The following is a 27,451-nucleotide window of genomic DNA, read 5'->3' as shown; positions in this document are numbered from 1 at the left end:
TTGCTGTTGCAAAATGTCCTATTACATCACACCAGTTCTCTTCAAAGAAAAGATCAGTGATACGCCAAAGAAAATAAGATCTATCAAGAAAATGTGTGGTATCCTCTTCTTTTTATAATATTTATTTATTTATTTATTTAGTATTTTTGTTTGTACTTCCTGAAGAAGGTGCTCCTTGTGTAGAGATTTAGAGTACATTGGGTGCAGAGTGGTGGTTGGAGGTTAGGGTCAACTTTGCTGTCCGCTCCGTGGATTTTACAGGCGATTTGCTCTTTGCTTTAAGAAGAGAAAGTGATATTGGAAAAAGTCAGCACTTTTAGATTAAAGCAAAGCACCCTTCACAAAGCCACAAACAAGAAGCAGGACAGAAAGTCCATGGCTTGTAGCTATCCTCGCACCTGCGGAAGAAGTTATAAGATATTCGCTCATCTTGCAGATTTCCAATGCTCCTTATAAGGCTGTTTTAAACACATACATTTATAAATTAATTAGCTCGCCAGGTTGGCTCTGGTGCCCGTGAATGTCTTGGCATGCACTGCAAATGACAACACAAAGTATTTCAGTCCCAGGGAGGTTTGTCTGTATTGCTTTGCTTTTGTTTCTTGTCTTTTTTGAACACTGTAACCCAGAAACCACATACCAAGAGGAACAAACACCTTCCACCTCAGAGCATTCTTTACAAAAATATTTCTAGAAGCGGGCAGGGACATCAGTGGCTGCTAACAAACAAGCCGTCTAGTGGCTACCTAGTATTTCCTTGGACAACAGAGGAGATGCTGGAAAGCAGCTGTGCTATTCACAAGGGGAAACAGAATGCCAAAAGGTTGGAACTGTATTTATTTTTGAGAAATTGCATTTTCCCAGATTTTTTTTTCATTCTAGAAACCTATGAAAGCAATAGTGTATATCATTATTTCTCAAAACACGGCATTATATCTGAAGTATGTTATCAGAATAAAAACATTCAGAACTACGCTAATGAAATTGAAATATTAGCACACCAAAGACATGAGTATTTAGATGTCTTACGTACCAAGTCTTAGTGCTTGATAACTCCCTATAGCATAAAGAGTTACATTCAGAACTTGAAACATATTACTTAAGGTGAAAACTGTAAACTGAATTTGGTTATGCCGTAAATAAAAACTCTAATTATACCAGGTTAATGCATGATTAATAGATGTTATAACTATGTGGTATATTTGAATAGAATGAGTATTATTGATGGTTATAGAAGTCAAATCTGTAACAGAACAATGTTGTTATACACTGTCAATAACAGTCTGGATTTTTAATAACTGATTATTTTTTAAAAATCTATCAATCATGTTTAAGTTACTTTTCTGAAGAACATAATATTAAATTGAATGCTGAATTCTATTGCAGCCCACAAAAGTTTGTGTATCTTCTCATCATAATGAAAGCAAAAAGAACTCAAGGCAAATGCTCATTTTGCTTTGAGTTTTCAGACATTTATCAGTAAAATATTCTTCTCTATCTGCTAACTATGTTTATCAGTGTAGCAAGAAGTATTTCAATTCCTGTCTTTTGTAAGTTTTCCCCTTCAGAAAGGGGATTAAACTAAATCCTAGCTCTCTGAATACTGCTTCCTTTTGTAAATACATAGTGTGAGACATTGCATATATAATAGTTGCTATGAGAGACTCTTAGTCCTCTGTAACACACCCAAGAGCTTCAGAGGTAACAGTTATATTTCAATTATCCATGTGTGAGCTGAATTTCTGTATGAATATTAACTTTTGAGTAGAACCGTGTCTTAAAGACACGACTGAGCTTTTCAAAGAAGCCTGAGGGAACTGTGTGCACAGTTCCTTCTAAACGTGGATGGGACAGAAGCCCGGTTTTCTCTTGCCCGTCCAGTAGTGCTAGCCAACCCGTACTAAGCTACAGTAGTTTTCTGGGCTTCTCAAAGCACAGGTATTAGGAAATTGAGCCTTCAAACAAGCACACATGCAAATTTGCTGAGACTTCTTCTGGTGGGTTGTTCTTATACAGGTAGTATTTCTGTGTTTGAGCCCACAGATCGAATTTAATTTCTGTTTTCAATTTTATCATGGCATGGCTTTATTCTCTCTTCTAAATAAGATACAAAAATCTGTCGTTTGGCAGATCTTTATAAATGTTTTTCTTCCCCTGACAGAACTTAGGACCTTTTTTAGTGTTAGATTACTTTATGCTGTATTAAATTACTTTTATTCTTCTTATTTCTGCTTAAATATCTTCTCAATCAAATAAAATAATCTTGAGCAGTGTATTTCTCTTAAGAGCTCCTCAGAGATGCATTTCCTCTGAATGAAATATACAGAATACAAATAAGGATAAATACAAGAATCTCATGGATATTTTTTAAAATAGCTTTTTTTAACAATTAATGACATTGTAATTTAGGAATTTGAAAGCTGTGATATGTGGAAGAGAAACAGATTTGACCTAAACGGTTTCACAGTGGAAAAAAAGTTGAACCATAATATTTGCAGGCAAAGCATTCTTTGGGATTTGTTTTGTTTTGCTTTCTTCAGAAATCCGTGGGCACCAAAGACAGGGGTCACATATTGCGTACACATGCTAACTTTTTTTTCTATGTCATTCAATCATTGTATAAATCCCCATCTCCTTCCAGTCATGTCACATGTTGTACATGCATGCTTTTCTGTAATCAGTGAGTTTGTCTTTATCTTGAAAGGAATTTAGGTCAGTGTATATACAGTAAGTGCAAGTTGAAGCAATAGGGAACACATGAGAGAAGTTGGGGGAAGGACTGCTAAAACGGTTTCAGTCTCTCAGTGAAGAAAGAGGCTGTTAGGATTGTTGGAAATGGCTTTAGATATTACAGTGTGCACTGTGCTTTACATAGTCTCAGGAACTGAGTAGTGTATCCTAATGCCATTTCAGGGCCTTGTTTACTGCTTTTAAATAGTTTAGTTTGCAAAATGCTATCTAACCCAGACTGATGCGTTTTTAGTAATACCTCATCCTCAATAAAATTGGTATGCAACAAGTATGACTATTAGGTGCGCTCTTATCTTTTCAATGGTGCTTTATGAAATACAGTAAGAGTTTAAGTATACTCAGGTTTGCTTTTTTTCCAGATGCATGAAAGATTTTTTGTTGTACTCTCATGAACTCAGATTTCTCTTTAGTTTTTGGAAGGGTGAAAAGCTGCAAATGTAGAACAATAATATAGTAAAACTGTGCTACCTCAAGCTGGCTACCCAAAGTAGCTATTTTAGATTTTTGCTGCTCTGTCTGTATTTGTTCATCTTCTGCTATTCTGGTTTCTGTCTTAATAAAGGATCAGCTAAGAGAAATAGGTGAGCAATTTCCATTTTGACTGCAAATCTAGATTTCCCCAGAAATCACAGAGTGTTTAAAAGAGAAACTTATTTTCATTTTTTTCTACATGAAAACCAGAGGCAGATTTCTGATCAGAATTCAAATCCGAATATCTCCAAAATACAGAGTATCCGAATTCAGAATTTTTATGCAGATTTGCTTTTGCTGTGCAGTTCTGACCAGAACTTGAATAGTATCACTGGAACTGTGAGCACAGTGATGTAAGTACAAAACTGCCGATGTGGCTGTGGATTTGCTAAATCGATTATTCATTTCTCTGTCATTTCTAACATTATTTCCTAATTAACGTAGTGAGAGTTAAGAGAGATTTTATTGCAGGTCAAGAGTACTGAACAAAGCCGGACTATAATTGTGTTATCCTCGAAGGCAGTAACCTAGAAGGAGAATGGTAGTGTATATGCATATATCATTTCAACATTATTAGTCAAACTCTACCTCTTGTGTGGGTCAGGGATTCTCACTGTGGCCTTTCAGCCACTGGGATCTAGTTAAATTCTTGCTGTGAGAAGAGACAAGGTGAATGCCCATGTGTTGGTTTTTGTTCCTATCACTGACATGCATCAAAACCGGCAAATGTTGGTGAAATATTTATCCTCTTTCCTTTTTGCTTTGCAAAAGGTATGTGAACATGAGAGAAGTTTCTGTGTAACAGTTCCTGTGTAATAGTTCCTGCCATTAAACTCTTTGAAACTGTGATTTATTCAAATTGGGGTTTACTTAAATGCCAGGAGAGCTAAGAAAAGAAAACAATAGCAATAAATAATTGTGGTCTTATGGTCTTATTGCTTGAAATAATAAAATAATCTATGCTACAAATGCTGAGCCAGATTTCTTTACTGTATGCACCTAATGGCTAAACATAAATTTTATTCTGTTAATGAGATTAATTTTGTAGTGTCTCAGTATAAAATATTGCGTATCAGCAGAAGCTGTAAATTTTAAGTAAATCCATAATGGAGGTGATCAAAAAGCTAGTTAGGATGCCTGCATGATTATCATTCCTTGCTTCCACTAAAGTACTTATCAGAGAAAATTTGTATAAAAATACGTGGGGTTTGGGGAGGCAAGAAGAGAAAAGCTAGTGCTGGTTTTGTGGTTTTGCCCATTCATTTTTCATGAATGGACAAAACAGCAGCTTATAAACTGAGCAGCTGCTTTAGGTCATACAGTTTTTGAACGTGCTATTTGTGAGAGAACCTTACATGCGTACGCATGTTGGTTAGCAAGCAGTTTGCATCTCCAAGGGTCTAGCATATTTTGCATACCTTGGGCTTGCTGATATCTGGATAGGCTACTGCACTGATTCTCAATACCTATCAGAGCTATTAAACCATGAATACTACATTCTTAAAGTTTTGCTTGTGGTGAATAGTCTATTATCCTACAGAGTGAATTTGTGAAATGTACAGCACTGCTTTAATATTTTATTCATCATGTAAGTTTAGTGAGGGTATCCTTGTGTTCCCTTTAAATACTAAGCCAGTGATCACAAGAAAAAACTAATGTCAGAGCAGAGTCCTGGGTTTGTGCTGACCATTATAGGAAAAATACAGCTAGTCACACTACAGTCCATCCTGGATTTTCTGTATGTATTGCATGATGCTGAACAATCTCTAAATATACCTCAGGTGAAGGGGTTCTTTCTGTGCTTGTGCTGAATACTAAGTAATTTCATTATATTATTGATTTCTGAAATCACAGAGGTATGACAAATTTGGCAGTTTTGCTTTTCAGAACTTACTTATGCTGACATTTTCTTCCACCTTTGAAGTGCCTGGCTTGCTGTTCTGCAACAGTCAGTTTTGCTCCTTAGTGTTAGACTTGAAATAGCCGTATTGTCAAGCCCAGTTAAAACCACAAGGAATCATAATTTTGCATGATTTCCATGTAAAATAAGTAAAAGATCGTGAAATATTGCTGTAATTTTGTTGGGGAAATTAAAGAATCATAGATTTTTTGAAAGGCCTTTGCAGGTTTGAGTCTGTAAAGATAGGTGAAAACAAGTAGAGTTGTTTTTATTTCAAATTTGATCTGAATATACCTCACACAGGTTTGAAATAAATACATTCTTTCTGTCTGGCCTACCAATTGTTATCTTTATTTAACATTCTTCTGAATTGTGGAAGTCATAATTGCATATACCTCTTCTATACAGCTAGAATATGTACACACATTCGGAAAGAAAATTTTCCTTTAATAAGTATAGGTCCCCCTTTTCCTCCTCAGGGGAGTTGCTTCTAATACCTATGTTAAGGACCAATCACTTCTGTTAAATTTTGGGGAAATAAACAATAAAGGGGGAGAAGTGGATATCGTTTTCAAGCCTTCTAATGTACGTATTTTAACTGAGGCTTCCAGTCTGTCGTTCTCCACTGGCTGTACACTTCTCTCAGACTTCTATCAGCCTTAAACAGGGTGAACTGCTCATCACTGTCTTGGGTGAGTGTACCACAGAGGGCAAATAAATTTATTGTGCATGCCACATAAAATAGTCAAAATTTCTAATTATTTTAATGTTTTGCAAGAGCAGCTGAAGCAGTAGATAAATTGATAGAAACTTAGACTAGACTATATATTGAGTTGCTGTGAAGTTTACTCAGACTTTGTGTCCAATGTGTAGCTCTGCTTGTCTGCTATGTATTCCTTTTTGCTAGCGATGCCCAAAAGAGCCGGCGAGGAAGAAGAATGGAATCCTAGTTATTCCCTAGCTTTTGCTGGGAAAGGCGCCTGGGCAAATAGAGCATGAAAGAAAAAAACAGTGCTCCAAGCTCTGTGCAGAGGACAGACCTGTGTGAAAGGTTAGTGTCACTGTAACTCCTGGAGCTCTTTCTGGGTTGGGGCTGGTCACAGCCTTTAACTTGCTCCTAGCTATGCCTAAGGCAATATATGCAAAATAAGATGGAAACACTTTTGAGAAGGACCTGAGGAAACTTCAAACATGGGCAACGTGTAGTAAAATGATACTTGATTTCAAGCAATGGTCCAGAAAAAGTCACAATAAATCTATGAAAGGACAGCAGATAAAAGTGCGAAGAGAAAAAGAAGGAAAAAAATTTTTAGCCAAAGCAGATAATGCAGATGAGTGGAAATTTGAATTACTTATGCAATTTCACAATGCCGAGGAGAGGGAAAGAAATAGAATTATCTGTACACTAGTGTGACCAGAAGTGGGATTTTATATTCTGGCTGTTTTCTACATATTCCGTTACCTCAGCCCATGCCCAAGGCCATATTTAAGTCTTGTTCTACCTCTATAACATATCTCTGAGCCACTCTTCTCTTTTTAATATTCAAGCAGTGTTCTTGTTCATCTGTCATTATGTAACTGCAAACAGGCTTCCTACTTGGGCCACCAGTCTTCTGCACTTCCTGCCCCAGCATTCACCGTGAAGAAGCTAAAATAATCCTTTATGTCAGTCAAACTGACCATGTCATCCTTTTAGCTTGGAATGGTAGAAGGGAGGGTGGAAATCCTAAAACATCTAGCTGAAGTGGGAGATGCATCAATGTTTCTAGATTTTCATACTTTTCTGATGAGAAGAACCAAAAATATGCTGTTGAATTCAAACACATGGCTTTGGGAAAATGACCTGGATAATCTAATTGCCTTAGTTTACCTGTAGTTTAATTTTTATTTATTGTCTTTCTCTCATCTCCTTTATCCTGCAGTTCACAGTTCCCATTCCCATTAATGCGGTTCCTTCTGCTTTAATATTTAGCTTTATTTAAATTGCGTTAATAAATAACTGAGGATTAAATTGACATAGTAGTACTTTGGTTTTGGTGTTTTTACTTTCTCTAGCAGTTATCCTAAGTTTTTTTCAAATGCTTCTCAGAAACTAATCTAAGTTGTTTTGGCCTGAAAGTGAGTCTAGGAATCTGGACAGATTATCCCATGAAAAATTCAGTTTCTGAAATTTCAGTTTCCTTAAAAAAATTTCACATGAGAGTCTTAAACAAGTTGAGAGAAGTAAATTAGCATTGGATTAGATAAGTGTTTGGTGAAATGAGGTGCAGATGAATTGCCTCTGATGTGCAACTGTGACACAGTGTGGAGTGTGTCAGAGTCAAAATGATTTTTGAACCCAAGACACACAGTTTTCATCTTTAGATGCCTGTACGACTATAAGTATTTCCATTGCTATTTTGTGGATTTTCTTGTCTCGAGACAAGAACGTTATTGATTATTCTTCAGAGAATGACATTCTGTCTGTAGCTCTCAGTCACAAATGTTCAGGCATCAGCCACTTGTAGTGGATATGCTAATTCTCTCTGTTTAGTATTTCAACCTGTAATTATTTTACACTTAATGTCTCTTCACATATATAAGTAATCCATTGACTTCAGCTGTTTCTATTTCAGTGAGGGAGTACTTTTGGGGAAAGGAGTTGCAAGTAGAGGTGTCTGCACATCTGTGGAACACCAGTGTTAGCTATTTGAATTAGTGTGAGAAGCAACCTGAAGTGCCCATTGCAGCAGTTAAAATGAAGAGGAGGGGTAAGCTCAAATAAATGCAAGGCCTAATTTGGTTAATTGGTGGTGTTAATCCTATTGTTTGAGAACCATTGGCAGCATATTTTATGGCTGCTCTTATCAACAGTGAACACCTTTCTGCCTTGTTCTACACCATAAAACTATAGGTATAAAATGTCTTAGATGTTTTTTTAATGCATGACAGAAAAATGAATAAACTGGTGTACTTCTGTTTATCTGTGTGAAATGGCTGATTCTAAAGTAAATGTGAGCTTTTGTGGCTGACCTGTGGTAACCCATCCTCATCCCTTTACTTGTATGTAGTTGTGCCGCAATTGGAATGAAGGTGGTAATTTATGCTGTTAAGCAAAATTCTTCTTAAATTGTTTTTTTTTTTGTTAGTACCTCTCTTCTAAATGTAGCTCCATCCAAAAATTGCTCAGTATTTTTGTAATACAAATAAATATATATATTTGATATATTCAGCATTGCACTAAAGCTGGTAACAGTACCATTTCTGAAAGATACGTTAAAACTACTTACAAGAAGTAAGTTTTATTTTAAGAAAAATATAATTGAACTCATCTCTTGCTTCTCCAGTGCTTTTCACATCCTGTTCACCTTTTCATCTGTTACAAAAAATCTTAAGTAGGATGGCCCTTAATATTACTCTATCATCAACAGCACTGTCATACCAAGAAAAACATATACAAAGAGGCTTACTGTAACCCAAGCAGAAGGAAAATTATCATTCTTCATAAATATTTCAGCATGAGATATTCAATCCCTTTGCTCACTTTTCACACCTGACACTGCTTAGTGTGTGTTTGACATACAGTCGACCTGATCTCCTTCTATTTATATCATTCCCAGTAAGAGCTATTTTCATGGAATTCAACTAAGCTCCCATTTATCTGTACCCATCTGACTAATCAATCTGTTTTCTTCAGTCTGATTCCTGGATTGTAAGTGTTTTGAGGCAGGGACCATTCTTCTAATCCTTTGTTTGCCTGATGGATAATGGGGTTGTTATAGAGATTAGAAGGATGCCTCTGCCTAACAGCACATACCTCAGTCCAGGGGCTGTGACTCATGTGCTCTTAATGGTTTTAGCTGGAGCAGTTTAAGAGGAGAGTGCCTCCATCTTTCTACCTCCCCCTCTTCTGGAAACTAGACCCCCCATGGTAGGAGTGACAGAGGCAAACGTGTGCCACCTCTATATCGGTTTCATTAAACAACACGATGTTTTAGTTTAACGTATAACTTAATACTCAAGACTGTGAACGGGAACAACTGAGGAGTTGGCACCCGTTTGCTTCCCCCAGCCTTGTTTGACTGACCCAGGGCAAGGCAAAGACTTCAGAGCAGCAATGTCTTAAACTGTAGGCGCTAACTTAAAGGTTCACAAGCCATAACCTTCAGCCTTGCTTTTACTGTGATACAAATAAAGACGTGCAACTTGCTATCACCACTACAGCTACTGTGCACTTGTTCAAAAATTATGGATTTTTAGAAGGAAACTTGAAGAAATTGTGCTGAATCCTGTATTAATTTCATCTTCTTCATCTTCTGAATTTTTGAATTTTTCTTTTATTTCAGTTTTTTTTTTAACCATTTTCTTCCAAATTCTGAGATGTAGGAGCAATCATAGTCATGAAATGTTGTTCTTCGTTATTCAAATACTCCTTGGGTATAGGACAGTTGCTGATTAATGCATAATGTATTCATATGAAGGATTAAACACAAGATTAAGTAATATATTTGAGCTGTCATTTTGTCAGGTAAGAATTTCAGACAGACACGATGCTGTGTAGCCATATTCTTCAGCAGAATCAATCAATATTATTTTACTGACGGGTTTTGCACCATCTGAAAATTTAGCTCTCTGAGAGATAGCCAGTTCTTGACTTCATATTTTTTTTCATTTTTTGACAAAATACCTTATCCATTTAACACTTCATTCAGTCTCACAGGATGAATTGGAGAAAGTGAGTACACCACAGCCCTATAGTCATGTATAACAGGGGTTTCATTCTCTTTCCCCTTCTTTATTTTGTCAATAGATATGGCTCTTTTGTGGTGGCTGTGATTTGGTGGCCAGCAACCTCCCTCAGTGTCACTGGCAACACTGGTAGCTGAGGGAATAACAGCGGTAGAAATATCACTGGAAGCTGAAGCAAGGTTGTGATTTACAGTCTGCATTTTTGTTGCTATTGATGAACAAACAGATCCTATGTGTGAAGGGCTGGAAATGGTGGCTGTGACAGTTAGCATTCATCTTTTTTATTATTTTCAGTACATTAGACAGCTTTGTTCCAAGACAGTAGCATTTATCAGTGGGTGGAGGACAAATTTCAGTGAGGTGGATCAGACTGCAACACCCATAAACAAACAGGATAGCAAATTGCACCACCAAAAAGTATGACATGAACTTCCTTATGATAAGATAAAATGTAGGAGCTGGGACAGAGTCTTGTCTTCACAAAGCCGAGGGAAAGATCATCAGCTGTTCTTCAGAATGACATCCAGTTTTAGCATCAGGAAAGCAGGATTAATTTATTATTACGCTAGATGTAAAAAAGGTTATATGCCTGAAATATCTCTAAAGCTTGTGAATTATTTAGTGAAATCAAAAATTCCTGTTCAGAGAATAAGCAAATACTAAGAGCATTGAGCTTTCTAGCTAGTCTGGGCTGAGATTTCAAAGAGAAACAGTAGAAGAAAGTCCATCAAAATAAAAGGAAAAAAACACACTCAAAAAACAAAGGAACAAAACAATCCCCCAGCCCTGAATCTGAATGAGTTGAAAATAGTAGTTTTTTTTTTTCTTCCTTTCATTCTATTTGCAGACAGCTTTGCTGTTCTAAGCTTCCTCAGATGGTATGAGCTGGGTAAAGCTTAGATTCTTCTTATGATTCACCCTCACTTTGTGAGTTAGGAGAGAATTCATTCTTATCCTCATGCTTGAGCCAAATTTTCTGCTATTGTAAATAAATGCTATTCTTTTGGCTTCAGTGGAGCTGCATCCGTTCCAACCAGGAGATAATTCAAGCCATTCTTTTAAAATGTGAAAGATTTTTGGAAGAAAGTAATACACCATAGGCAGGAGGCTTCTTCCTGCCTCCTATCTGAAACAAGCAAAAATGTCCTCTGCTTCGTTGTATATGCAGCAAGTAACACACGAGTTTCAGTCTGCAGCAAGGAAATCTCATCAGTTATTTCAAGAGCAGGCCCTGTCGCATATGCTGCAATCTCTGATGACCCAGTGCAAGCTGCCTGATTGTGCAGCAATGTAAAGCAATTTGAGTTAGCTGAGGAACAGCTCGTAAACAGCTTTTTTTTCTTCTCTTCCTTTTTTTTCTTTTCCATCTTTTCTAAGTATGTGGCCCATCTGCGATCTTTCCAGTGGTTAATTACCAAAAGAAAGTTGTATTAGGCACATCATGTCATTGTAACTGTGATTCCTCTGTTCAGTGATTTCTGTGGGGCCCTCTATCACAATTTATTTGTCAGTTTTGTTCTGAAGATGAAGTGACTCTAAAAGGTATGAACCTTTTAACCTTTAAACAACTAAAAGAAAAGGAAGAGATGAGATTAAGTGCATACATAGCAAGGGGAGATGAATAACCAAATATATTGGTAAGAATACTAACAGAATAGAAAAGGTCTGAATATACATGTGTGTAGATAAACAACAGTGTAGATGGAGAAAGGGTGAGGTAAGTTTCTTTCACTTTGAATATATAGTTCTTGCTGTTGTCCTCACTGTTTCTGGATTGATTACATGGGAGCTAGATATCTGGTGCAGCATCCAAAGACAGTTTTCCATGTTTTCATACACAGAATCTGTACGTTATTTGAAAAAAGCAGCTGTTCAGCAGTAGTCCAGGTTGTGTCTGTCTAATAAAAAAGGAAATCTGCCAGGGAATCCCCTTTCCATTAGTAGACTGGTTCTGATGTGCCTAACCTGCTTTCTGAAATTCCCTCTTACCCTTGATTGTGTTTTTCTAAAGATATGAAGGTTTCTTTACAAGCACCAGAGGTATGGATTATACAGCGAAGATGCCCTATATGCATTTGTGGAGGTCAGAATCCATGACTGTCTCAACAAATGTTAGAAGACCATCATTTTCTTCTAGAGTTCAGCTTTTGTGCTTAACCATGGGCACAGTTAAGAATGCAAATAGTCTCTCTGATTTCAAGGAGAATATCTTTGAAACTAAGCATGCCCAGAACTCATTTTGGCCTGAGCACGTGGGATCGAACAGTTGCTCAGATTCTTAGAACAACAGAAATGCACACATATCATTTGGGGAATGCTTCCTCCTCTCAGTTTCTGAATTTGTTTTTATGAGAGGAAGAGAAATTTAACAATTCTGTAATATTAGTGAAGGGCAATGCCAGTAAGGGATTGCTACAAAAAAGGGATAAAAAACAGTAGATACCATCTTGCATGATTTATGGATTCTGTTCTTAACTTGTGATGACAGAACTCCAGCTCCACTGCAAGTGCTTATTTTATTACTAAATTCAGTTGAACTAAGTACTAGAAGTGGGAATTTAAATGTATACATTTGTTTCTATCATTAAGTATATGCATGAAAGAAATTAAGTATATTTTTTGAAAGAAACCTGAGGTATTGGCAAGTTTATTCTCCTTTGGAAATCATGACCTAAAAAATGTTTTTAGCACCAGTTATGACCTCCTTGTTTTGCCAGTCAAGTTATTTGGAGTAGAGTAGCACTTCTCAGAAGATCCTTACAGCTTTAAGGTCAACAACTAACTGGCTAATATGGCTACGTGAATTAATGTGGTTATAATTTATTGCATTGTATCAGAGGAGCTAAAAAATAAAAAGGAGTTGATCCGTTTCAGGAAAAGAGAAGTAAAGTCAAGTTTCAGATAAGAAATAAAGATTGTAATGTATACAGGTGTAAAATGGAATATTCTTTGAATCATCTTTTTACAAGAATTTCTGAGAACTGCTGCTGAGTAGGAGTTAGAACAGGAAGGACAACACTCATTTTGCTTTTGCTTTCATGGAGTCTTAAACAGACACTTGGCTTTTTGCAGTGCAGCAATTGCAGTGACAGTTGGTGCCTCCTATCCTTCTGGGCACTCAGCTTCTGAAAATGTAGTTTCAAAAACCAGTCTTTCTCTTAGTGAAGTAAATGATAATGTCGGCTGTCCCCTTGGTGGAGGTTAGAGCCTCCAGAACTTCTTGTGCCTTGGCTTTAATAGGAGATGTACCAAAAAAGAAAGAAAGAAAAAAAAAAAAAAAAAAAAAAAAAAAGAAAGAAAGATTGGACATAAAAAATGTACTTGTAGTAGGTTGAGAATAATGAAATCCTGAATTCTATAGATAAAATAAAGGCTGGAAGGAATTTCATTTGTTTATCAGTATCAGCAGACTCAAGAAATACATTTTTGTCCTCTTCTTTTGCATTCATGCTTGGTGATCAGGTTGTTGATGTGGTTTATGCTTCCAAGAATCCAGATTGTTCTGGAGGGTAAAGACCTTCTTCTCCTTCATGCTGCTTTTCAAGTCACTTGCTGCAACTCTGCCATCATTAGAGGAACAGTTTCGGCATGTAGTTAGGTCAATGGTTGAATTTGTTGCTTCAGGAAGGAACAAAAGGTTGCTAGAAATCTGTGTGTAAGGCGTCAGAAATTGGGCCTCACGTCACTTCCTCGTTTGCAGCTATTCCCTCTTGACTTCTCTGAGCCTGATCTGCCTGAGTCTGGAAAGCAACTGATGGTTTTGAATGCTTTATCAGAGCCTTGGCGGAGCAGGAGGAGTTTGGGGGACATGCACATTCACCTGAACTGAATTCATTTTGGCACTTAGACCCCAGTTAATTGAAACATTGCCTAGAGTTACAGGACCCTATGGTAACTCCGTGCTTTTACCTTTGGACTAAGATATGTTGTTATGAATTATGCAGAAAAAAAAATGTCTATCACTCCACCTACATACGACATTTTCTGAATATATGCAGATTATCCTGTCATATTATTCAGATTCCTGTTATGCCGTGAGGGCTTACTTCATTTACTGCAGCCCATGAATATGAAATGGAAGGGTCAAGGTGTTATAGCTCTGACTTTTGCTTTCCTGACTTCTCTGAATTTGAAGTAGACCTTTAATGCTTCTCATTATCTAAAGACTATTTGGGGGAGATATTTATCTTTTTTTCTTTCTATATTGAATCTCCATTACTCTCATGATAATACATGGGGCTTTTTGATACTCATTTTTTTCAGAGTTGCACAAAATGGACCTCATATTGCGTTAATTTGCAAACCTTGGCTGTGTAGCCCCTTGACAGTTATCATAAATATTCTCCCTTTTGAGTGAGAGAATGGCAGAAATAGCTGTTCAGTTTGCAAATGCTGATGCTTCAAAATGGCAGTGACTGTCAACTGCTTTTCTAGAGCTGCCTAATAAAAAGGTATTGATAACATAACTGGAATTATGCAGAATTCTGCAGTATGCTTCAGCATGGACTAGATTAATAGTGTTACCTACCTTCCAAATATAACTTTTGAGGATAAAATATTCATATCATCAATATACATATCTTTGTAGCTGAGTTCTTCAGAAACAGCTGAATGCTGCAATAGTTTCTCAGTGTCATGTTTCCCTCTGCTGTAAAAAATATTTTGTAATAATCTGTGAACATGGCAGGAAAATTTATTGCCTGCCAGTAACTGTACACTCTCTCTCTAATGTTGGCAGATATTTGACATAGTTACCTATGTTTAATACTACTTCTCTCTTCAAACAGTATTGCTGAAGTCAATGTATTGCTCACCGTGAATAAACACACTATAGTCACTCATTATGTCTTTCAAACACAAACATCTAGGTAATAATGCTAATTTTGTATTAAACCCTGTTTCTGTGTTCTAGGTTGGATGGATATGTTTCTTGCATGTAATGTAATCACATAGCAGTCTCATGCATGCAAGTATAGTTTGCACAGTGTTTAAGAAGAAAGGGATTTCCCTTTGAAAATATAAGGAAGGTGCCTTGTTTAGTTATCATCTGACAAAAAATTACTCATAGCATTCCTGCCTATCTTTGCAATCTCCTCTCTGCTTTCCTGATGTCTCATAATTGATGCGTCTCCTTCTTCAGTTGAAACTGCTCCTCAAAGTTACTTAGAGCTAATCCCAACCCACCACCACCACCACCACTGCCCTGTACTTCTGTGGGTAGTTTTATCTGTGTAGACTGAGTGTGAAATGGAGGTAAAATCAAAATCAGACTACAGCCGGAAAATCAGGCCTAGGTTTTCTCAAGAAAAGAAAAAATAAGTCTTTGTTCTCAAAAGTTACACTATTCCTCAAGAAAAATATCACCAGTAATTACTGTGTAGCAAGTGACTGTTAAACTGGAATTAAACCTCGTGTGCTTTCCTGGTATAATCTTTGTTTCTTCAGCAGGTGTGTTTCAGCTCTGGTGGATGCAGCATTAATTTGTGTTCCATCAGCAAACAAACGAAATAAACTGTGTTTTAATACATTTAATTTTTAAATTCTTTATGATTGGGTTTGTCTATACTTGATTTACTGTAATCTTTGCTCAGGTGAAAAATGGAGATGAAGTCTTTTATGATCTTTAAAGAGACTTTTCCATGTTATAACCCACTAATTCACAAATAACAAATGCCCAATAATCAGGCAAGACATAGGTTGGACCAAAGGCGTAAACAATATTATAAATTCAATTATATATCCAAGTGATTTAATGGATTAGCTGGTGTATGCACACTTTGGCCCCAGTTCAGTGTAATCTCTACTTGTTCTCAAGCTTGTGACTAGTTTAAATGATTTCACATAGAACTAACCAGAAAGCAGTTTTCATTTTTATGGGCAAGTCTATGTATGAGTCAAATGGAAAATAAGAGCTTTATATGTTTCTGTGAAAGGACAGTGATTGTAAAATGATTATTTTAAATCAATTGGAACACTTCCCTTCCTCTAACAGACAGCTCAAACATTTTTCAGAAGAGCTAAAAAATAAACTGGCCCCATTTCAGGGAAAGAGAACTAAATGCAAGTTTTAGATAATAATTTGAATAAAAAGATCTTAACATATACAGAGGTAAAATGGTGATAATTTGTGCATCATTTTTTTATAATAGCAATAACAATAATTTTCGTATGAATGATCAGATTGTTCCAGTCTGTAAATGGAATATATTAGCAACAAATTTATTTTTTTTAATTTACCTGTAAGACACAAAGGGATTTAACAATAAGTATACTAAGAATTTTTTGTATTCCCAATTTTAGTTTTGATGACATGGCATTTGCCAGCATAAAAAATGAAGAATCAGAACAAACTGTGTTAGGTTTCACTATGTGTTTTAAGCTAGGCGATGACTACCTATCTTGCTAAGATGGGACTTTGATATAAACAGAAATAACCCAGAAATGCTTTAACTTGCACAACTTATTTTCCAGAAAAATTTTGATCATTTACAAAGTGTGTAATTTCTTTATCCTGTCCATCTCACTACTGCCATCATACAGTGGTGAACAGTCTCACCTCCTGTAGATCCATGTACCTTTGCATAACTGTAGAATTTACTCTATCGAGGTAGCAAATGCAAAGATAAGCAATATAGGTCATTTATACAATGATCTATGAAATTTTCCAAACACAGGTGTAGTAGTCTATTTCTTTGCGGCAAACAGTTGAGGCATTGCCATTTTAGCACTTGATTCAAAATGTATGGTCACACCACTAAAGATGAAAAATGTGCATTCTCTGTGAAACTCTTCCTAAAGCCTACATAAGAGAAAAAATTGTTGAAAACCCCTTAAAAAAGTGCATATCTGTGGTCTGCTTAGGCATTTAGAAGTCCAATTCCTTTTGAAGATAGGACTGATACTAAAAGTAGGTTCATTTAATCTAATGTTACAGGTATAAAAGTTAGGTGACTGAACTAAATTAATCTGGGAAGAGACATTACCTGATGGGTGTTTCGTTTCATTTATCACGCACAGCCATCTTAAAATGGATGAATCATTCACTTGACATGCCCCTCTCTCTCTACTGATTACAGGGAACGCTAAATTTAGATTAAAGACCCAACCTTAGATGGATAAAGCCAGATGCGATGAGTGCCACATATAAGAATTTAATGTTTTTTTTTTTGTTTCTTTTACTCAAAAGCTTATTTTTTGTCTCTTAGGAGGTAAAGAGATGCCAGGAAGGACTGGGCCAGGAAGGAGGAGGAATAAATGAGCATCACAATCTTCCTAGTCATAGCTCCTGTTTATCTTGTTGAATTATCCTCCTTTTACATGCTGGTAAGCAATCAAATGAAATGCTCAAAATGCTTTACCATACCTGATTGTGGACTTTGTTTGGGGATTTTGGCTGCTGCTTCAGGGCTGGAGGTGGCACGCACACGCTGATTGGCAGAGTTGTGGATGCTACTTGGAACAACTGCTGAGATGTTTTTGCGAGGTTTCATGTCTTGCAACCACATTGGAGATGCCTCAAAGGCTTGCATTCGCCGAGAGTGGCTGTTAGCATTGACTTTGAGAAATGCCTGGGCCTTGTATTCCTGAAGGTCTCCGTAGTTGGCATCTGTCACCCTGCACTCATACAAGCCTTCATCCTTTTTTCTCACTTTTGAAATCTGCAGCTTGTGGGAGATGTCATTCCCTTGTACTTTCACTGTCTGCAAATTTTCCAAGAACAAAAAACAAGATATCAGCTATTATAATTCTTTCTCTGGGAAGACTCTACTGATGTAGAGCCTATCCAGAGAAGACCAAATGCCAAATTAATCAGTGGTGTGATTATGCTTACTGCAGGGAAGTTACGTCAGGGATAGGTTTGACTATTCGCTTCTATAAGGATGTTTGATGTCTTCTTTCCCAAACTGTTCAGATGGTATGGTCTGAAATGTCAATTGGCCTCAGACAAACAACCCAAACTACCTTGCTCATTCCAATTAATTACTTAAGATCATGAACAATTTTAATGAGCGCTCTTATATAAACTTAGTATCTATGCATTTCTTCAGTTAAACCTTTCCAGTTAGTTTTGCTTTATTGAATAATTCAGCTTTTGAACCACTGTATTAACAACTTCGAGATGTTTGCCAATATTTAAACTTCTTTAACAATTTATTAGATTAGCTTGTACTCCTCACTGTATTAAAATTGCATATTTATCAGTCAATTTGTCTCCTTCAGGTGTATCCGAACATTTGGTATTTTTTGTTTGTTAACTACAACAAGACATCTTGGGTAAGGTAGTTCCTTTCATCTCATTTATATAAGTGTGTACTTATTAGAAGTCATGTATCATTTCTATGATTTGAGAATACAAAGCAACTCATATCCAAGATCATTTTAAAAGTTGTCAGCTAAAATCAGACTCCTGATTTATCTTTAGTTGCTTTTAATATCTGAGGGTAATGTAACATATTTTTGTCTCGCATAATTAAAACACACATGAGTAAATTATGCATCCAGAAATGTCTGATAGGTATTAAGAGACATTAGGGAAGGTAACAGATTCCTTTCTGTGTGTTGATTACTTTAGGGAATTTATATTTAATTAATTGTCTTTGTATCTAGATTAATATCTCTTGCCTCACAGGAAGCCAGTGCAAGGGGACTCAGTGGGACAGAAAGCTGAAGTTTTGAAGAACTCTAGAATCTGCTTTAATTCCACCATTGTGTAAATGTAGATGCAAAAGTTACTTTGTATTTTATAAATGACAGGCAGTGAGGAAACATCAGAGTAATGGATATATGGCAGATCACAAAAATGGAGAACTGTTACACTGAAACTAGGTGCATGTTATTGATGATTATTCAACACATTGCTTCTGGTAGCTTGGCACACTATAGTCACCAATGTTGGCAAAGCAGTTATTCTGCCTGCTTGATAAATTAAAGAGCAATATTTGTGAATATATTACTCTCTAAGGTAGTGGATAGACTTTACAACCTATAGTGTTATTTCCAGCCCTGAATTTATACTTGGCATACTGAGTTGAAAATATGGATGGCATGCTTTCAGGCATAACATATGCAATATTAATTACTTAGAAAGTACTGGATAGTTATTTAAACTATATTCAATAATAATAGATCTCTACTGAACAGCTTATACTCAAGCAAGAGGATTAAAGAAATTATATATGAGCCATCTGAATGGAAAGAGATCTGTAGGTCATATTCTACCTTCATTTGCCCCATACGTTTATCTGGAAAGTTAGCAGTATTGCACAGCACTCAGCAGAATTTGTTTGGGGGTCTACATTTAAAATTCAAAAATGATTGCAGACAGCATATAAGCATGGTTTAAATTTATAACTAATTATCATTTAAAAGCAATAGATGTGGTGTATTTCAGCACAGTTTAAAAATCCAATTCCCATATTTCATCATTTCTTGATAAGAATTTACCAAATGCACTTAAAAGCTTATTCTCCTCTTCATGAAGATAATTACCATTAATATTAACAGAGATTCTTTGTATGCCTCCAAGAAAAAAGGCTACTTTTACAGAAATTATATTTAGACTGTCAACCTAATGTTGACTTTTTTATTGCAAATATAATGTGTCTTACATGAGCTTATGGGAACACTATAAATGCCCCATCATGAATAATTAGCAAATATAATGAGAGAAAGAGAGATTTTTAACTTGAAAGATGGGACAAGCTTTACAGCCCATACTGTATCAAAGATCTTATGGATTGTTATGGGAATTTTGAATGAGCTAGCATTGATAAAGAATAAATTTGCTGCTAGCAGTGTGCCTAGTGGATATTTTTCCAAAGGCCAAATCTGGTCCTCCTTTGTAAGGTGGTCTGCAAATGTAGCTGGAGATGTGGTCCATGACACAAACGGTTTGTGACGTAGGGTGAGTAGTATCATGGGAAGTATTAGTGTGGTCAAAATATGTATAATTCTGATTATAACATGCATCTATTTTAATTTATAAATGCCCTTCAGCTATACCTAACTGCACTTAGACCTATTTTTAATTACTTGATTAATTTTTTGTAGGCATCGAAGAGAGGAGTGAGGTATTAAAATGCTTGTATCTGTCGCTATTTTAAGCTTTGCTGATAGTTAAAGCCTTAGATGTTACTGAAAGACATTTCCTGAGGGATTGTGTCTGCAGGAAAAAAACCATGTAGAGCTATAGAAAATACTCGGGCTGCAGTGTCTGTTACGTATCTGTTTCCGCTGCAGTGAACATTACACCACGACCCCACTTCCATATGTTTCTTGGGATGCTGAGGGAGCAGGGTCTGAGCTCTTCTGAGGTTGGGGCTGTTGCTTTGCCTGGCTTGGGTTATGGATCTGCAAGGGGAGAAGGCCCTTGTCTCCTTTCCCTGGACAAGGGCTGGAACAATGTTGCTTACAACTTGGAGAAGATGTTTTGGTTTGGTCTCCAAATGGCAGATAGTTAACTCTGGTATCAGAAGCCCATTTTCCTCAGGAGAGTCCTTAGCGAAGAACAGAGATTACTCCCAACAGCGTGGTCTTGTCCAAAGATTTTTCAACCTACAGAAAGGGTTTCTTTCTACCAGTGGGCGTGAAGTGATGAAAACACCTATTTAAGTAGCTCTCCACCACACTGAAATGAAGTGTAGCTTTAAAGCCTAATCTCAGCCTTAAGACCAACTTTGGAAGGCTCAGGCAGACTCAGCAGTTGTCCAGGGTAAATGGAGACAAGAGCTAGAAGGATGGCTCTGGTTGGTGGAAACGGAGGACCCGCAAGCTCACCCTGCAGGCTTTACTCTGCTTGCTGATGCCTCCATCCTCTGGGATCCCCAGAGGTGCAGGCTCCGTGGGCAAGGGCTATCCTGCCACTCGCTCCTCCGGGTGGGGCAGCAGGGGGAGGGAGGGGCAGTGGGCTTTCAGCATTTCAGTGTTTGTAAAGCATATGCAAAGAGGAGGCAGGGATGGGGGGCAGCCTCGCTGCACCCCTGGGCTGCCTGCCCCGAGGAGGTCGCGGCTGCAGGCAAGAAGAGGGCTCCTCTCTTTCTCGCCCTCCCCGTCCTTCTCCGGCTGCCCAAGAAGGCTGCGGCGACTCTCGGCCGCGCGGCGCGGCCGCGGCTCCCCGCGGGTGGTGGTGGTGGTGGTAGTGGGGACACTTACACTTATCTTGGTGCCGTCGCTGTCCAAGTCCCGCTCGGGCAAGAGCTCCACCTGCGGGGAGAGGAGACGGCCGTGGGTCGCCGCGGAGCCGCCGCGGAGCCCGGGCCGTCGGGCGGGGAGCGGCGCGGCACGGCACGGAACGGCGCGGCGCGACTCGTGTGCCACCTGCGGGCCGCGCCGGGGAGAGGCGGCCCGGGCTTGGGGCACCCGCCTGGCACGACCTCCTCCCTCCTCCTCCTCCTCGCGTTGGGCTCTAGCCGAGGCGCCGCGGAGCAAACGTTTTGGCATCTTTTCGGGCCGGCTGGGGAGAGGTGGTGGTGGTGGTCGTGATGGTGGTGGTGGGGAAGGGGGGCATGAGGCTTCCTGGAAGGCAGCGCTGTGGGACGCGGCCACCTCTGCCCGGCTTGGAAGGCTGAAACAGTCCTGTTGTTTGGGTTGTTTGCGTGTTTGCCCCCCTCCTTCTCCCCCCCCCCCCCATCAAAAGGCGTGCGTGCTCCCGTGGCAGCTGCATGCAGAATTAAGGGGCGCAAACTTGGTTGCACCACTCGTAAATCAGAGCGACCGTTTAAGATCTTGCCACTCAGGAAATAAAAATTCCCGCAAGGAGCAGTCCCTGACCAGCTGCTCTCCAAAGGGAAAATGAGAGACAAATCACGGTTTGGAAATCCTTGTGGTTCTGTGAATGTCCCTAGCTCCATCCTGAGAGTGACAACCACCAAAGGTGCCGTTGCATGAAGTGGGTATTTTTCTCTGCAGGTTCCTGCGCTGCTGTTTCATAGTCCAAATTAAGTCCCTGGGGAGATCTGGAACCACCTCTCCTTCCTCAGTCTCCCACCTCCCTTTCTCTCTTTCCTTCCCTTGCTTTCCATCATCTCCTGTGATGTCCCCAGGTGGTTTAGTTGCTTGGAAAGGGGACCCCACACAGAGCATTAGTACCTGAGTGCCTGTCACCTCGGCTCCAGCCTCTTGGTCCTCAGCTGCCCGCAGGAACCACCACTGGATTTCAAGGTACACCGAAGTGGAGCCGCTTTGGAAAGCACAAGACATCTCCACATTCTGCCCTTCAGTGGCGGTGACATTTCGGGGGAATTCAGTGAATTTTGCTGCAAAACAAATGCATAGCTTATTGGGATCTTGTGTTATCTGCACATCATTTCTTCTCTCCTTTTTCTGTTGCCTTTTTCCTCTGTCCCCCCCCCTCCTTTTAAGTCTTTCCTCTATTTTCTTTTCCTCATTTCTTCTCTTTTTTGCTTCTCTAGTTTCGCCACACATTAACTCCCCAGGTCAATCACTGAAGTTTACATTTTCTCTCCAAGACACAGATCTGCCTTGTACTCTAAGCTCTGCTCATGGGAACTCTACAGCACCGCTTGCTCCCATGGGTTGATACAGTTACATATAATTAGGACCAAATACCTTAGGGAGGAATGCAGCATTTCACCACATTCACTGAAGGGTTTAGTGCAAGACCAATCTGGAAGAGGAAAAATAATCAGGCTAGCTGATTTACTGTATTTTTTAGGGTTGAGCTTGAAACATGTGAATTGTTAAACCTTCTGTGTCTAGCTGAAACAGACAATAGAATGGACACTATTCCAAAGTGTGAGTTATGAGCACTCATCAAAATATTTCAAAAGCTTTATGCAAGTAACACTTTTTTTTTTCCTGAGAGCCTCCACTTACACAACCAGATCAAGAAGCAGTACATCTTCTAATTCCTTGTCCTGGTAGACACTTCCTAGAGCTAACCTTCACCTTTGCATACCAGTCCTTTAACAAGATTTGCCTACCTCAGTGTAGCACTGCCAGATTTAGAAAGTCATCCCCAATGGGCATAGTCCAGGACCATCGTATTTCCTTAAGTCTCAATCTTGACTTCCTTCTCAGCCTTTTGTATAATTCACTTTAAAATTGTGCAAGCTAATGAGCCAAATGATGATAGTCAAGCAATGGGGGACTACTGGCAAGTAAAACCTGTGTTTCAAGAAGAGAAAATTTTGGAATGACCTGCAGTATTGCTTTCTGTTGTGTGTTGTTACAGGCTGACTGGAGCATATTATGATGCAAAGGAAATATTATTAGTGTCTCCTCCCCTCTGTCTCCTCATCCAGTCTCCCTAACCTGGAACTGATGGGGTAATTTGGAAATATGCTCAGCTGGTTTTACTTGTTTTGCCTTTACACTTGTGCTCGGTAACAGATGCTCGGTAAAGCTGCTAGCTTTTTATTTTACGATGTCCCTTCTTCATCCCTCCCCCCACAGCCGGCGATTGCTTGTCATCTAGTTAAACAGATAAAAGGGCTTTGCATTTTGCATACACGGCTCTTGTTACAAGTTGGCTTGTTTTTTTTCCTGTTTTGTTCTGTTTCTTTTTTCCTCCTCCTTCCCCTCTTGGTCAGTGCTTGTGAGTGGTGTGGGGACGCGGAGGGAAATACCGCCACCATGAGCCCCGCGGAGCTGCCGGCGGCGAGCACGGCCGGAGGCGGCGGGCAGGGGGCTGGGGCTGGGGCCGGGCAGGAGGCAGGGGGCTGGGGCTGGGGCCGGGCAGTGGGCAGGGGGCTGGGGCTGGGGCCGGGCAGGGGGCAGGGGGCTGGGGCTGGGGCCGGGCAGGAGGCAGGGGGCAGGGGGCTGGGGCCAGGCAGGGGCCAGGGGGCTGGGCAGGGGCCGGGGCTGGGCAGGGGGCAGGGGGCAGGGGGCTGGGCAGGGGGCTGGAGGCTGGGCAGGAGCAGGGGGCAGGGGGCTGGGCAGGGGGCCGGGGCGGCCCCGCACGATCTGTCCATGGTGCTGACGGCGCCGCCGCAGCCCTCGAGGTCCCAAGCAACTGGCTCCTGCAGCGCCGGGGCTGCTTGAAATGCAAGGCGCGCCTTTCGGCGAGGAGGGAGGAAGGCGGCGGCGGGGAGGTCTTCAGAGAAGTCGATTTTTTTTTCCTTTTTTTCTTTCCTTTTCCTCCCCCCCCCCCCTTTTTTTTTTCCCTTAGAGGAATACACATAGTCACCAACTGGAAACGAAGGTCTGACTGAGAATCTCAGGGTGGTTGGAGGGGAAACGGGTCGCAGCACCGAGGAAGACTGCAATATTTTTAAGGGAGGCAGTAGATTTAGCCATTTGGCACTCGCTGTGAATGCAGTAATTATGCATGCACAGGTAGGTGTTTATTGTATGCATGCATACATACATACAAACATGCACAACCAAACCGTGTATATATCCATTCACTACCAGCCCTTTAGTCTTTTGGAAGGTACTTCATTTCCCTCTTTGCAGCTGAGTAAAAAAAGTCTCTTTTATTCTCACTTTGGGAAACTTCTGCCTTTTGTTTCTATTTACAGACCAGTTAAAGCTGAATTTAAACCTGACGCTTGGCATCCTCTTCTCTCCCTAGTGGTTGTTTTTCTTCTTTTTTTAGTCTTCTCTCCCCTCTCCCCCAAATCCTATTCTCACTCTGTTTTGGCAAGAAAATACATGCACACGTATTTGACAGTAAGCAATCTTACCTTGGGTAGAAAGTCCTTGTTGAATATGCATAACTGAAAAGAAAATGAATCCAACATAAGCCAGAAAGATCCCCATCATTCCAAGACGAAGAAAAAGTCACATCAGGGTAACAAAAGCCAAAGGTGCCCTCCAAAAAAAGGGAAGAATTTGTATGTGTGTATGTATGTATCTATGTATATGAACAGAAGGAGATTTTAAAATGTTACAAAAAGGCTCTGTGTTGTAGCCCTAGCTGCAGCACTGGCAGCATTCTGCTACTCAGCGGAGTCTTTTTCTTTGGAAAGAGCGAGTATTGCAATACAGTGAGGTTTAGATGAGCTGTCTCAGGCGCTGTGTTGCTTGAAGTCAGATTCAGACTAAAAAAAAAAAAAAAAACCCTGTTGAAAAGTGGGTATCAGCTGCTTTCTGTGCCTTTTTTCAGCTACCTGGCAGCTCCGTCCAACGTCAGCTCCTGCTGCTCAGGATGGCGTGATGACTGCCCTCCCTAAACACTGATCCAGCTTGGGAAGTGGGGAGTGGGGGAAAGAAGGAGGAGGAGGAGGAGGGGTGGGGGAGAAGAGAATTCTACTGTGCTTTTATTGCTTCAACTTTTCCCTCTAATGGCTGCAATGATGCCTTTAACCCTTCCCTCTCTCCTTGTTCTCTACACCTCTCTACCTGTTCTGATTTCTGCTGGTTCATATGCTGGTGAAAAGCTGCCTTTTTTTATCTTCTTCTTCTTTTTTTTTTTCTTTTTTTTTTTCTTTTTATTCCCACAGCATACAGCTTGTGATTGTTGAGAGCAGGGAACCTTTATTGTACTGAAGTAATCTTCGGTCTTACATCCCAAAACACTCAGTGGCTAAGAGGGCAATGCAGTGGTTTGATTTTTGGTGAGTTAAGCTGTTTCTGTTTTCTCCTTTTTCTCTCCCTCTTATAGGATCTGAGGGGAAAATAGTTACTCAGTTATGCTACTGCACTTGCTATTGACTGCTCCAAATAACTATACTTCTGGCATCTTACATTAAAATGTTGTGCATTTTGTTTTCAGAGACATGTGAAGAGGACAGTACTTAAACTGTGCTTAGGATACATGTGTTTATATAGATTTCAAGGAAGAAAATTTATTTAGCTAGAAAAAAAATGGATTTTGATGTCCTAATAGTGGTAGTTAAAAAGAAAAAAAAAAAAAAAGGTGTGTACAGCAGAGAAGGTGTTTACAACATACTAAGGAACGCTTCCTCTTGCAGTGAATGTCTCCTTCTCTCTCCCCTGTTTTTTGTCTATGTATACTAATACCATTTAGATGAGAGACCAACCTTGACTGTATTAGGTGTTCAAAACACCGTGAGAAACATCTGCACTGGGGGAAGTTCTCTGCCTAAAATCCTAGTGCTGCTTATAGTGAGAAGCCATCTAAAAGGAGCTTGTTGCACTAAGCAGGCACCAAATACCTTTACAAGGCTGAGGCAAAGACTAGATAGAACTTAAACAGAGCACCTTATAGTCATTCAGACTGCTAAATAGCTCATCTTAACTGCTAATCATAGACTAAAAAGATATAAACAGGGGCAAATTAAAGAGTATTTTATTCATGTGGACAATATGTTTTTCTATTGGGTGAAGCATTTGGACAGGTTCTGTCATTCCTAGCAATGGGAATGCAGCAGTTCCACAATGGTACAAGACACAACTTTCACCTTACTTAGTACACCATCCAAATTATTGCATGCATACAAGACATCTGACATAGTTGCAGAGATCTGCTTCACAGTATTAATATCATCTGGCTGGAAAAAAATGCTTTTATCTGAATTTTAACATGCATTTGTTTTATAACCACATGAGTTCCCATCATTATTTATATAACTAAAGGAGGCATTTCCCCTTGATAATGGTCTATTCCATTGATGTCATATTTTAAGCATAGCAATAATTCTCAGTAAAAAGTGAATATGATATATCGAACATAGTTGAAATGCTTAAAATGATCCCCCAAATAAGAAAACAATCATGTTGCCTGAAAGATTTTCTATTATCCTAGAGTTTAATTACTTTAAAGGAGATCATGATGAATGTATCCAAAACCAAAGAAAATCTACAAAACAAAAGCACAAGTCTTTATAGCTGATGAAGCTAAATTATCTAAACCAGTCAATGACTGTGAGAGATTCAATGATTAGAAAAATTGCATCTTTACAGGTTCAGATGGTGAGTGTTTCAGTAATTTCTAAAAGAAAATCAGATCCTTTTCAGATGGGCAACCAGAAATCCTAAGTCACTTCTGAAAATATGAAGGCTGATTATAGGATTCACTTCAGCCCATATACGTCATCAGTAATCAGTTTAAATTACAAATTAGAGATACATTATCAGCAGTCAAGTTAAATGTAAATTAGGAATAAAAAAAATCTAAGCAGCATCACCTGGTTTAGAAGGAAAGCAGAAAACAGAAATAGATCACTTGTTCTGTCTCTCTTTTCTGCCTATTCCAATTCAAGGTGCTTGGTAGATAAATTTAATTTCAGTGGTTCGTAATTTAGAAGCAGATATAATTGTCACAAAAATCTTATAGTCAGTGGAACTAACTGAATCTTGTATAACCATCACAGGGAGGTACAAAATAATATATATGGTTATTAAAAAATCAAAACAGAGGTTATATTTATTCAGAAACTGATCTAATGAAAAGAATCCTAAAACTTGGGTGCCTGTTTATTATTTTTATTTTATTCATGTGCTGAATCAGGAGATGTGATTCTGTCAAATATTGCTAGCAGAAGTAATAGAAATAATACACTTCACACTATTAATGTTAAATTTCACCCTGATGGATAAGATTTGTCCTCAATCAAGCATTCTGTGTGAATCTTGGCAGTGAATGTATGTTGTCACTTTGAAATCTCTGCCTTTTGTGCTATAGAAAGGGTGCTTATGTAGCCTAACTTACAATTGTGCTTTGTGGCATGAATTATA

The 27,451-nt window shown here is 39.0% G+C and overlaps 1 protein-coding gene across 2 annotated transcripts; it reads right to left on the bottom strand.

Moving 5' to 3' along the window:
• Positions 1 to 187: 187 nt before the first annotated feature.
• VSTM2A (V-set and transmembrane domain containing 2A) lies at positions 188 to 24,574 on the bottom strand. Of its 2 annotated transcripts, none has more exons than XM_062567945.1 (5): positions 24,496 to 24,574; positions 21,938 to 22,104; positions 21,002 to 21,052; positions 17,214 to 17,550; positions 188 to 276 (listed from the first exon to the last, which is right to left on the bottom strand). In XM_062567945.1, exons 1-5 carry the CDS (start codon positions 24,572 to 24,574, stop codon positions 188 to 190), a joined length of 723 nt encoding a protein of 240 aa, XP_062423929.1. The 2 variants fall into 2 exon arrangements, with proteins under 2 accessions (XP_062423929.1, XP_062423930.1); XM_062567946.1 differs by lacking the exon at positions 188 to 276 and adding an exon at positions 322 to 398.
• Positions 24,575 to 27,451: the final 2,877 nt, after the last annotated feature.

Source organism: Rhea pennata, chromosome 2 (genome assembly GCF_028389875.1).
Source record: "Rhea pennata isolate bPtePen1 chromosome 2, bPtePen1.pri, whole genome shotgun sequence".
Taxonomy (NCBI): Eukaryota; Metazoa; Chordata; class Aves; order Rheiformes; family Rheidae; genus Rhea; species Rhea pennata.
This window is presented reverse-complemented; position numbering and strand designations above follow the sequence as displayed.